Consider the following 12,828-nt stretch of genomic DNA (forward strand, 5'->3'; position numbering starts at 1 on the left):
TGTCATACAAAGAGCAATTATACAATAGGTGCTAATACAAAGTTACAGTTTCAACAATAGCTAGACCACTACCTATTGAGAGAGTGTAAGTTTTCTTTTTTTTTCTTGGTGTACTATTGCTGGTTACAGTTTTAACTTTCAGTATATTTGTATTTGTGTTATACTGTGTCTTCAGTGTAGTGTCACTTTGTCCCGAACTTGGAGAAGTTTTCTCTTGACTCTTATCAATAAGCTCCTCGAAGTATAAGTTGTTTTAGTTTTTTCTTTTGGCTATTTTTCATATTTCTCTGTTTTTAACAACCAAAAGCTGTGCAATGTTGTGTCATCATGAAAGCTGAATATAAGATTAACACAAACTAAACACAAACAACAAACAGGAACATTTACATTTGCAGCATCTCCATTCAAGTGAAAATGTGGGAGGAGCTATGACATCACAGGTGGGCGAGATCTTTTAGTGAAAATGTGGGAGGAGCTATGACATCACAGGTGGGCGAGATCTTTTAGTGAAAAGGTAACTTAAACTGACGAATAACAATCTGAAGGCTTTACACACTTTATTTCTTCAAAAACAAGATATCTGAGACTTTCAAAGACGTCATCTGATACTCACTCACAGGTAACACCATGAAGATATATGAGAGATTTCTCTGAACAAGTTTGTAATGTGTTTTGCTTCAGTGGGCTGTGTGTCTTACTAGAGCACATTAGACAAAACCAGATGAATACACACGTTTAATGAGTTAAATGAATTAAACTAGTTAGATATGAACTGAAATATTAACAGAATTTTATAAAGAAAACTGATTCATTGTAAAGTTTGGTGTTTGTTGGTATTGTGTCACACGACTGAAGACTTAAAGAAACAGGAAGTGTGTGAACTACAGACAGAATGAAAAACACAATAAACAAGAAGAGAAATACATGTGAACGTTAAATGTGTTTATGAATGAAACATACTGAACGTGAGTTTTATGTTCTGAAATATACAATATAGTTCAAGCTTTGAGAAGAGACAGAATCTTAAAATATTTAAAGAGAAGACGTTTGATGGCAGAAACTTCACCAACATCATCAAAACCAAGACAAACCAGGAGAGAGAGTATGGAGGAACATCCACGTAAGTCAACAACACAAAATGAATAAATGTGTAAATATAAAATGTGTAAAATCCTATCAATGTAATTACATAAATGTTTAATCTGTCAGTGATAAATGTTGATGATTTCTCAGCTCTGTCATCGTCCAGTGTTTCTCTGACGGAGGAGCTTCAGTGTTCTGTGTGTCTGGATGTGTTCAGTGATCCAGTCAGCACTCCATGTGGACACAACTTCTGCAGGAGCTGTCTGAAACAGTACTGGGACAACAGTCACATCTACTCGTGTCCAATGTGTAAAGAAACATTCAGTAAAAGACCAGACCTCAAGATCAACACAACACTCAGACAGGTTGTGCTGCACTACAAAGAAAAGTTCAGTGTGAGAAGATCTGAAGTTCTCTGTGACATCTGTGATGAGAGAAAGCTGAAAGCCCTGAAGTCCTGCATGATGTGTCAGACATCTTACTGTGAAACTCACCTGGAGCCTCATCATAGAGTCCCAAACTTAAAGAAACACAAACTGATGGATCCTGTGGAGAATATAAAGGACTATATATGTCAGAAACATGAGAGACCTCTGGAGTTCTTCTGTAGAGATGATCAGACATGTGTGTGTGTGTTTTGTACCGATGGAGACCACAAGACTCACAACACTGTTCCTCTAGAGGAGATGAGTGAAGAGAAGAAGGTTTGAGTCAATAACAACAGTAAAACATGATTTAATAACCTGTTTACCTGTGATAAAATGTGTCTGTGTGTTGCTGTCTGCCTATAGACTCAACTGAAGAAGACACAGAGAGACGTTCAGCAGATGATCCAGGAGAGAATCAAGAAGATTCAAGACATCAAACACTCAGCACAACTCAGAAAAGTAAGTTGAAGAGAAGAAGTGTTTGTCTTATAAATAAAGATGATGAATGAAAACATGATTGTTTCAGAGAAGCACATATGAGGAGAAAGCAGCTAGTGTTGAGGTCTTCAGCGCTCTGATCAGATCCATTGAGAGATGTCAGACTGAGCTGCTGGAGATGATGGACGAGCAGCAGAAAGCAGCAGAGAAACAGGATGAAGATCTCATGAAAGATCTGGAGCAGGAGATCACTGAGCTGAAGAGGAGAGACAGTGAGCTGGAGCAGCTCTCACACACTGACCATCATCTCCACCTCCTACAGGTCAGTCTCTCTCTCTCTCTCTCTCTCTCTCTCTCTCTCTCCTCATGCTGAGTGATTTCATCTCTCTCCTGCTGTAGATCGACTCATCCCTGTACAGACCTCCACACACCAAGAACTGGTCTGAGATCAGTATGAAGACTGATGTGAGTGTGGAGACTCTGAGGAGAGCTCTGACTCAACTGCAGGAGACTCTAGATGACAAACTCACCCAAACTGGTACGTGAAAATTAGTTAATCAAATACCCAGATATTGAGATATGAACATCTTCTTTAAAAAAGAAAATTGTCATTTTGGAATTGTATGGTTCTGTGTGCATTCTGATCAATTCTGATCAAAGTTTTTTTGGACAATTTGACTTCGTAGATTAAACCTTAATATATATAACAGGGGTGTAACGGAACGCCTATTCATGCCAAACCGTCACCAGCTGTCACTGGGAAAATCCAAATGAAGTCATCTGTCATGATTCTGCCGCATCATGTCATGTTTCTCTTGTTTTAGTGGCAGGATCATGACAGAGTCTCATGTCTTGTGTGGAGAGAGGCAGTTTTGGCCTTCCATACTCTCTCTCCGGTCTCGTCTCTGTTCCCATCCTCTCGTTACCTTGTTATTGCTTGTTGATTAGTTCATGCCCTGCACCTGTCCCCATCTTGATTATTCCCTTACTTAATGCCCTTGTGTCTTCTGTCTTGGGCTGGTTCATTCTGTCAAGATCGTGGATGGTGAGACAAGGACAGAGGACCCAGGTGCAAACAGCGGGTAAGGGGTTAACATATATTTAATAATAAATAATAAAACAAAGACCCACGTGGGGTAACATAACAAAACATGACATGGTTACAACAACAAGACAGGACTAAAACTTAAAACACTTAAACAAGACTAAAATAAACTCTAGACTAGACTAGACTAGACTAGACTAGACACAGGAACTCACCACACAAACCACAATGAACCAGCCCAAGACAGAAGACACAAGGGCATCAAGATGGGGACAGGTGCGGGGCATGAACTAATCAACAAGCAATAACGAGGTAACGAGAGGATGGGAACAGAGACGAGACCGGAGAGAGAGTATGGAAGGCCAAAACTGCCTCTCTCCACACAAGACATGAGACTCTGTCATGATCCTGCCACTAAAACAAGAGAAACATGACATGCGGCAGAATCATGACAAATAGACTTGCCTTTCCTTGTTGTGGGTATAAAAAAAAGAAAAGAAAATTGTCATTTTGGAATTGTAAGGTTCATTCTGATCAATTGTAAGGTTCATTCTGATCAAATTTCAGATTTAGAGCTTATGCAAAGTTTCTTTGGACAATTTGACTTTGTAGACTAAACCTTAATATATATAACAGGGGTGTAACGGAACGCGTATTCATACTGAACCGTCACCAGCTGTCACTGGGAAAATCCAAATGAAGTCATCATTCCTATGCCCTACTCCTTTTCGAAGGGCAGATCCCTATATAAAATGTATTGTTTTTTTGCAAACAGTTAGGTTTTATGCTTTAGTTATGCCGTAAAAAGAGCAACATCTGCTGACTGACACAATGCTCCGTGGTCACGGGAATATGCCAGCTGAAGATAATGAGGAAATTACGACGCTTCCTTTGCCAAGTGCATTCCAAAGGTCCATATAATGACACGTAAATCCCCGTTAACTCCAAAGTCTACACTCCAAGGGATCTGCCCTTCAAAGGAGGAGGCCATAGGAATGATGACTATATTTACAATGTTCCAGGTGACTGTTCGGTACGAATACAGGTACCGTTACACCCTAATATATAATCTTGATTACTATTAAGAATAAAGTTCTTATTCTGTTTACTTTCAGTGAACTTCATTATATCAAGAAATGATAGAACACGATAGAAGGTTGTAAAAAATGGTTTTAAGTTTTCTTAGATAAACCCTTGATGATGTTTTATGTTATTTGTGTTGACAGTGTTAAAGAGGATGCAGCAGTTTGCAGGTACAATCTGTGATCTTCACTGTTCTCAATAATACTTTACACACACATACTCACCTCTACATTTATAAACACATCAACATCTTTATATTGATTCATATTCTCTGATCTCTCAGTGGATGTGACTCTGGATCCTGATACAGCTCATCCAAATCTCATCATGTCTGAAGATGGAAAACAAGTGAGAGATGGAGACATTAGACATAAACTCCCAGATAATCCAGAGAGATTTAATCTGTGTGTCTGTGTTCTGGGTAAAGAGGGATTCTCTTCAGGGAGATTTTATTTTGAGGTTCAGGTGAAGGGAAAAACTGAATGGGATTTAGGAGTGGCCAGAGAATCTGTTAACAGGAAAGGAAAGATCACATTGAGTCCTCAGAATGGATTCTGGACTGTAGTTCTGAGAGATGTTATTAATTATCAGGCATGTGTTGATCCCCGTGTCTCTCTGTCTCTGAGAGTGAGTCCACAGAAGGTGGGGGTGTTTGTGGATTATGAGGAGGGTCTGGTCTGTTTTTATGATGTGGAGAACAGATCTCATATCTACTGTTTCACTGGCCAAACTTTCACTGAGAAACTCTTTCCATACTTCAGTCCATGTCCTAATGATGAAGGTAAAAATTCAGCCCCACTGATCATCTCACCTGTTCATTACAACAAATAAATTGATCTTTTATACACACATGATATAAAATATTTGGAACTAAATCCTGGTAGAGTTAACATAGCGCAGACAAAATTCACATTTAGAAAAAATCTAATCTGTTCACTCATTATGTTCTACATGGTGAATGAAGCATAGTGCACTAGATAGGAGATGGGGATTGGCTAAAACGGTGTAAACATATTGTCAATTGGGGCGATTGAAGACTAACTCTTTACTAAGGGGAGTAACTAAGTTATAGTATTACAAATTAGTTTGTACTTTAATATTACCATTTTTCAAGTACTACAATAAAAAATTGCAGGATGTTGATATTTTCATTGTATTTCTTATATCGATTTTTATGCAATACTTTTTAAAATAAATCATATTTTATCAATTGAGCCCAGTCGAATATGTATATTAAAACTAAACATCTATTGTTTTATGCAGGCCATTTATTTTATAAAATTTATATGAAACAGAAAGGTCTGGTAACTTGGAAAATGTGTTGCTAAGGCCAAGTCCTAATGGCCTATTTTAATATATAAAAAACTACAAACTACAAACGACAAAACAACTAAAATTAATTTATCAGGAGCTGAAGAACTTACGTTACTAAAAAGTAGCCTTTCCATGCCATTCATAGTTGAATTGATTTTAAATAATCTTTCGGATTAAAACATGATTCATTATAAAATGCTTTTATCATGCAGGGCTGCGTCTAAAGAGGAATTAATGGTCAGAATGTAAACTAAAAGTCTAAAAAAAAAGTCTTAAACCAAAACTAAAAGTCTAAATATGAAACTAAAAGTCCAAGTCGAAAATTTCTTTGGTATTTAGGATAGGGCATTTGGTATTTAGGATAGGGCATTTGGTATTCAGGATAGGGCATTTGGTATTCAGGATAGGGCATGTGGTATTTAGGATAGGGCATTTGGTATTCAGGATAGGGCATTTGGTATTTAGGATTGGGCATTTGGTATTAAGGATAGGGCATTTGGTATTTAGGATAGGGCATTTGGTATTCAGGATAGGGCATTTGGTATTCAGGATAGGGCATTTGGTATTTAGGATAGGGCATTTGGTATTTAGGATAGGGCATTTGGTATTCAGGATAGGGCATTTGGTATTTAGGATAGGGTATTTGGTATTCAGGATAGGGCATTTGGTATTTAGGATAGGGCATTTGGTATTCAGGATAGGGCATTTGGTATTTAGGATAGGGCATTTGGTATTCAGGATAGGGCATTTGGTATTTAGGATAGGGCATTTGGTATTCAGGATAGGGCATTTGGTATTTAGGATTGGGCATTTGGTATTAAGGATAGGGCATTTGGTATTTAGGATAGGGCATTTGGTATTCAGGATAGGGCATTTGGTATTTAGGATAGGGCATTTGGTATTCAGGATAGGGCATTTGGTATTTAGGATAGGGCATTTGGTATTTAGGATTGGGCATTTGGTATTTAGGATTGGGCATTTGGTATTTAGGATTGGGCATTTGGTATTTAGGATTGGGCATTTGGTATTTAGGATTGGGCATTTGGTATTTAGGATAGGGCATTTGGTATTCAGGATAGGGCATTTGGTATTCAGGATAGGGCATTTGGTATTCAGGATTGGGCATTTGGTATTTAGGATTGGGCATTTGGTATTTAGGATTGGGCATTTGGTATTTAGGATAGGGCATTTGGTATTTAGGATTGGGCATTTGGTATATAGGATTGGGCATTTGGTATTTAGGATAGGGCATTTGGTATTCAGGATAGGGCATTTGGTATTCAGGATAGGGCATTTGGTATTTAGGATAGGGCATTTGGTATTTAGGATTGGGCATTTGGTATTCAGGATAGGGCATTTGGTATTCAGGATAGGGCATTTGGTATTCAGGATAGGGCATTTGGTATTCAGGATAGGGCATTTGGTATTCAGGATAGGGCATTTGGTATTTAGGATAGGGCATTTGGTATTTAGGATAGGGCATTTGGTATTTAGGATTGGGCATTTGGTATTTAGGATAGGGCATTTGGTATTTAGGATAGGGCATTTGGTATTTAGGATTGGGCATTTGGTATTTAGGATTGGGCATTTGGTATTTAGGATTGGGTATTTCATCATTTAGCCATTTAGGATTCAGAATTTGAAGATTTAGGATTGGGAATTTGGGGATTTATGATTGGGTATTTGAGGTTTGGGGATTTAATCATTTAGCCATTTAGGTTTGAGGATTTGGGGATTGAGGATTGGGCATTTGAGGGTTGAGGAGTGTATGCAAATTAGGAGGCGTGGCCCAAATACTGGAGGATGGGTTTGAAATGGCTGGTGCGCAGAGGCACCTTATGGACAACAGAGGGAGCTCCCAGTGCTAAGGAGCACACTGTAATGAAACAGAGCGAGTGAGCGTCTGGAGCAAAGCTATGAGACCGTATAGGGTTTAAATCAAACTGCGCTTATGAATACATATATAAAAGCGTGCATACACACATACATTTCTCACATATACATGTATAGTATTGGATGTTTAAGCAAACACATATGAAAAACAGGTAATTTGCGACAAGCTTTTTTTTTATCACTAAACTGCTGTCGTAAAAAGTTATATTTTTGTATATACTTAACTCCTCAATTTTTTTAAAATGTGTTTGGACTGATTAAAAAAAAGAAGTTTTGAACAAATTTGATTGGTTTCTCGATAGTGAGCGCAAATGCAGGTGATAAGCGGTTCCCTTTCTGTCGGTCTCTCGACGTTGTGTCGAGACTGACAAAATGGGGTTTGACTTGAGAACCACTTATCTCCGACTCTTTGAAAAGCCCAATGAACTTGGCGAATGAAGTGGCACGCCAGACTCTGCCCTGTGCATACGGGTATAAAAGGGAAGATGGCAGCACGACCCGATCAGCAGATTCCTAAGGGGCACACGGGGGAAAATCCCCCCTGTCGTTACTCGTACCCTCCTGGGACCTTAACATGGTCCTGGTGGTTCTGCATTAGGCTTCGTTGGAGCCCCTGGAGAACCCGACCTTTCTCAAATGATGAAGACGCTTCTCCTGTTGGTGCTCCATCAGGAGGGTAGGGGATCAGCACGCACTCTCCGTGTCCAGCGGGTGCCTAGAGTTGGGGTACCCCACGTGGGCTAGACCCCAACCTGGCCACATGCCCAGAGTCCCCATCACCCCCGCGCGGACTAGGTGGTGGGGGACCTGCAGGTGCTCCCCCTGTGAGGAAGTCCCAACCCTTTCGCTGTCGTGCCAAGGACTCGCCCTGTGCCTCTGCTCGGACCAAACACAGAGCTCTCGCTCTGAGCAGCTCTTTTGTCTGTGTCAGGGGACAGCGGGAGGCTGTCTCCAAACAGAGACTGGCGCACTGGATTGTGGACGCCATCCCTTGGCTTGCCGATCTCAGGCCCCTGCCCACTGTAGTGACGCTCACTCCGCCGGGGTGCAGCCTCCCCGTGGGCACGGGCTCAGAGCACCTCTCTGGCAGACATCTGCAGAGCTGCGGGTTGCAGCCTTTTCCGCACGGGCATCGAACCTGAGGCAGGGTGAACGCCTGCGATGCGCCCTCTTCAGGCGAGTAAGAGCGCTATTCCAGCCTCTCTATTTCCTCCATTAGACGAAGTATAGGCATTCCTTCCATCACTAAGCACTTGGGGAGTAAGAGCCTGGCGGAGCGGCTCGTAGTCAAGCCCAGTACATGTGAGTTTCCCGCAGGCGAGGGGGTAGCGCTCCCAAGTGCTCCTTACGGTGTTGGGCGGCCTAATCGCCTCTAGAGTTGCAAGGCCACCGCCTGTACGGCCGGTAGTAAGAACCTCTCGTCGTGGTCACACGAATTGATGTCTTACTACACCACTGGATGGTTACAATTCTCGAGGACACTCATTCGTGACTCGCCCAGGCCGGTCAGTGTCGTTCCGCTGGAAGTCGTGACGCGGCGCAGCACCGTGGCGTTTTCCAGGGTAACCCCATTCTGTCAGTCTCGACACAACGTCGAGAGACCGACAGAAACGGAACGTCATGGTTACGTATGTAACCTCCGTTCCCTGATGGAGGGAACGAGACGTTGTGTCCATCATGCCACGAGCGCTGCGCCGGCACGCTGCAGCGAACTAGAGTGCCTCTCAAGTTCCTCAGCCCAAAAAAGGTGAATGAATGCACGGGGCGGAGTCTGGCGTGCCACCCCATTCGCCAAGTTCATTGGCCTTTTCAAAGAGTCGGAGATAAGTGGCTCTCAAGTCAAAAGAACCGTCAAAAATGTAAGTACTTAATATTATTAACTTGTTTGTGGAACTGTCATATGAAATCAGTGTCACATTTTCAATCATGGTGAAGGTAAATTAAGTTATGGTCAATTGTCAGCTCTCTTGGTCGTCAGGTCGTGTGATGTAGGTCGAGCAGAGGTGAGAGCAGACGTCAAGATGTCAGCCATTCTCGCTCGGACTGCCGTGAGCGCCGGTTTGCGGTGCGCCGCAGCCCTGGTGCTCGCGGCTGGGTACTTCGCACATTGGGCCCGGGCGCGACTCCAAGCCGTGCCCGGCTCAAGTGCCAAGTTTTACCGAGCTGCATAAGGAGTTCAGTAAGACCTGGAGCGTCCCCTTCGGCGCGCTTTTCGTCTAGCTGGCTCTATCGCCCTCTCTTCCCTCGGGGCGGGGAGGCGGCTAGGGACTATGTCAATGCACCCTGGGTGGAGCATGCAGTCGCGGGGATCCGCAGACGGCGGCCACCTTTGGAGCTTGACCTAGACTCACCGTCAACGGCATGTAAGGTCTCGACATCCCTGGTGTTGAGGCTGGCAGTGCCGTGGGCCAAGCTGCCTCCACTCTTACGCCATGGCCATCCTGCAGGCCAGGGCGCTAAAGAGAGCCCCACGGGGTAAGACCGACGCAAGTAGTGCTGCCGCCGACTGGCCCTCCGGGGACCGCGGTGGCAGCGCAGGCTGGGTCGGACGATGTCCACATCAGTGGCCCGGAAAGATGCCTCGGACCCAATCTTGCGCAGGGGGACGATGTCGAGAGGCCACTTTCCGACTCCCCTCTCGCAAGGTCGGCTGATTGGTGGCGCTGTCAAGGACTGCTCCAGCAGCCTTTTGACAGTGTAGAAACAGACCGGCCTGCTGTGACCCGGCCGCCTTTCGGCCGTCGAGGTCCCGCACGTGGTCTGCCCCCAGCAGCCCTGGCCTTCTCCAGCGTCGACTCCGGTTCTGGTGCCCCCGCAGGTGGCCCCCCGGAGGAAGACGTCGAGGGAAGGACCACCTAGAGAGATTGAACCATCGGGCCCGACCCAGCCTTGGTTGCTGGATGGTCGGAATGGGGCGGTCCCTGCCGTGTCCCAAACACCTTCTGGGCCCCTTCGCCTTCTCACAAGGAGAGGTCTCTCTCTGGGTCCCACTTGCAGCCGCTCTCAGCCACTGGAAGATGGTGTTCGGCAACTCGACGTTGCGTCGTGGCGGCACGCAATGACGAGTATAAAGCAGCCCTCAGCACTCTCGCTTCGACGGTGCGTTGAGCTGCGCCATCGCCTGGCAGGTGATTTAGCGGAGCCGTTCCCCCCCGGGGGGACCAGCACTGCTAGTCATTGAACCAACCCCCGCGGGTTGATGAATCAGATCGCAGTCCCCCCCTGTGAGGTCCCTGGGTGCTTGGTTAGCATTTCAAACCATCACGGTGGCTGGTAGTGTGGTCCGTCTCGGCATTCGATCCAGTTCGCCAGACCTCCGCCGGACTTCGGGCATCCTCTTACCTCAGCAGAGGAAGGGATGTTTCCGTGCTCCAGGCCGGGGCTGCCACCCCTCTGGCGAAGGCGATCGAACCGTCCCCTCGGCCGAGATGTCCAGTGGCTTCTACAGCTGCACTTCATCATCCCCAAAACCAGGGGTCGCTGCATACCTTGAGCAGCACCTTGCAAGGGTGCCATTCAGGAGGCGCAGAAGCGCGTCCTGGTGTCTGTCAGACGCCAGGAGTGGTTCATGACAACTGACCGCATACTCTCATGTACAGTTCCCTCGGCACTGTCGAGGGGCTGGCATGTCAGTAACGGGTCAGCCGGGAGAAAGAGGGCAGCTCTCCCTGGCGCGGAGCTCCCCTTTTTCCTGGTAGAGAACTCAACACTGTCTCCATGACGGCGTGATCGCTCACGAGCACGCACAGTCAGTGCTGAGCTGCTTGAACTATCAGGCAGCAGCCAGCGGTCCCCTGAAATCAGTTTCAGAGGCTCCTGGGCATGGTGTCCTCGGGGGTGGCCTGTCCCCCTCGGGTTGATGCACATGGGACCGCGACAGCACTGACTACAGAGATGAGTTCCCTGGAGAGCGTGGCACACTGGCAGTAGGCGTATCGTCATTACGCCTGCTGCCGTCGCATCCTAAACCCCGCGCAGGTCCTGAGGCTGGTCGTCGTAACGACAGACGCCTCCCTACGGGGTGCGGGTGCGGTTTGCAACGGGCGTGCAGTGTCAGGTCGGTGGACGGGCCCCCGCCTGCGTTGGCAGATCACTGCCTGAAGTTGCTTACTGTCCTGCTTGCACTGACGAGGCTCCGGCCTCTCGTGCGGAGCCAGCATACTGGCCCGGACAGCGCGACCGGCGTAGCGTACTAAACCCCAGGGTGGCATTCGCTCGCTGCAGTCATCGCAACTCGCCCAAAAACGCCTCCTCCCGTGGAGACAGCTGGTGGCAAAGCCCCTGTATGTCACACGCCCACCGGGTGTCCTGAACCAGACAGCCAAGCGCTCTCTCGTCAGTTGACACCCCGTGGGAAGTGATGACTCCACCCCTGCGGGCTGGCCTGGGTGTGGTTTGGGCGGGCACAGGGGGACCTGTTGCCTCCCTGAACACCACCCAGTACCGCTGGGCATTCCTTGGACGAGGACTCCCTCGACACGGAGGCCCTAGCGCGCAGCCTCCAGTGGAGACAACAGGTGGAAAAGCCCCGGCATGTCACACGCCCACCGGGTGTCCTGAACCAGAACGCCAAGTGCTCTCTCGTCAGTTGATGCCTCGTGGGAAGTGACGACTCCACCCCTGGTGGAGACAGCAGGTGGCAAGGCCCCTGCATATCACACGCCCACCGGGTGTCCTGAACCAGACAGCCAAGCGCTCTCTCGTCAGTTGACACCTCGTGGGTAGTGACGACTCCACCACTGCGGCCGGCTTGGGTGTGGTTTGGGCGGGCACAGGTGGACCTGTTGCCTCCCTGAACACCACCCAGTGCCGCTGGGCACTCCCTGGTCGAGGCTCCCCCCTCGACACGGAGTCCCTAGCGCGCAGCTGGCCGCGGGACAAGCGGAACTACGTTTCCCCCAGTGAGCTTCATTGCGCAGGTCCTGTGCAAGGTCTGGGTAGGGAGTATCAAGTGCTGCTAGTTGCGCCTTACGGGCCCAACTACACTTGGTCCTCGGAGCTAATACTCCTGACGACAACTCCCCCTGGCCAAATCCCCTGGCGAAGGGCCTACTCGCAGGGGATGGACACGTTGTGGCATTCGAGCCGGACCTCTGGGTCTGGCTCCTGGATGGGACGAGGAGTTCCTGGATGACCTACCCCCCTCATTGGTGGAGACTGTCACTCAGGCAAGGGCCATGCCCACAAGGCTGGATGCCTTTAAGTGGCGCCCCTTCTCGTCCTGGTGCTCTTCTCGAGGAGAAGACCCGCGGAATTGCTCGCTCAGGAACGTGCTGTCCTATTGCAGGAGAGGCTGGGGAGTAATCTCCCCTTCCAAATTGGAACGTGGGTACCCGCTGTCGCGGTTATCACGTACCAGTTGCTGGTGAGCCTCTGGGGCGGCATGACCTGATTATTAGGTTCCTCTAGGGCACGAGGGGCTAAGGCCTCGTCCGCGCCCCGTACCCTCTTGGGACCTTAAGGTGGACCTGTGGGTCCCCTTTTTTCGGGCCCTGCCGAGAGCCCCTTCCTCGTTCTGCGAGGGGGGTTGGCTCTCCTGCTGGG

General features: G+C 47.2%; 1 protein-coding gene across 1 annotated transcript; it reads left to right on the forward strand.

Moving 5' to 3' along the window:
- Positions 1–456: 456 nt before the first annotated feature.
- On the forward strand, positions 457–7,543 carry LOC306908358 (E3 ubiquitin-protein ligase TRIM39-like). The gene is made up of 8 exons (XM_079481159.1): positions 457–619; positions 998–1,120; positions 1,234–1,787; positions 1,875–1,970; positions 2,038–2,271; positions 2,349–2,487; positions 4,221–4,247; positions 4,361–7,543. The coding sequence occupies exons 2-8, from the start codon at positions 1,051–1,053 to the stop codon at positions 4,906–4,908; spliced, it is 1,668 nt and encodes a 555-aa protein (XP_079337285.1). The 5' UTR covers positions 457–619; positions 998–1,050; the 3' UTR covers positions 4,909–7,543.
- The last annotated feature ends 5,285 nt before the right edge of the window (positions 7,544–12,828 follow it).

Source organism: Barbatula barbatula, assembly GCF_947034865.1.
Source record: "Barbatula barbatula genome assembly, chromosome: 1".
In the NCBI taxonomy this organism is placed as follows: domain Eukaryota; kingdom Metazoa; phylum Chordata; class Actinopteri; order Cypriniformes; family Nemacheilidae; genus Barbatula; species Barbatula barbatula.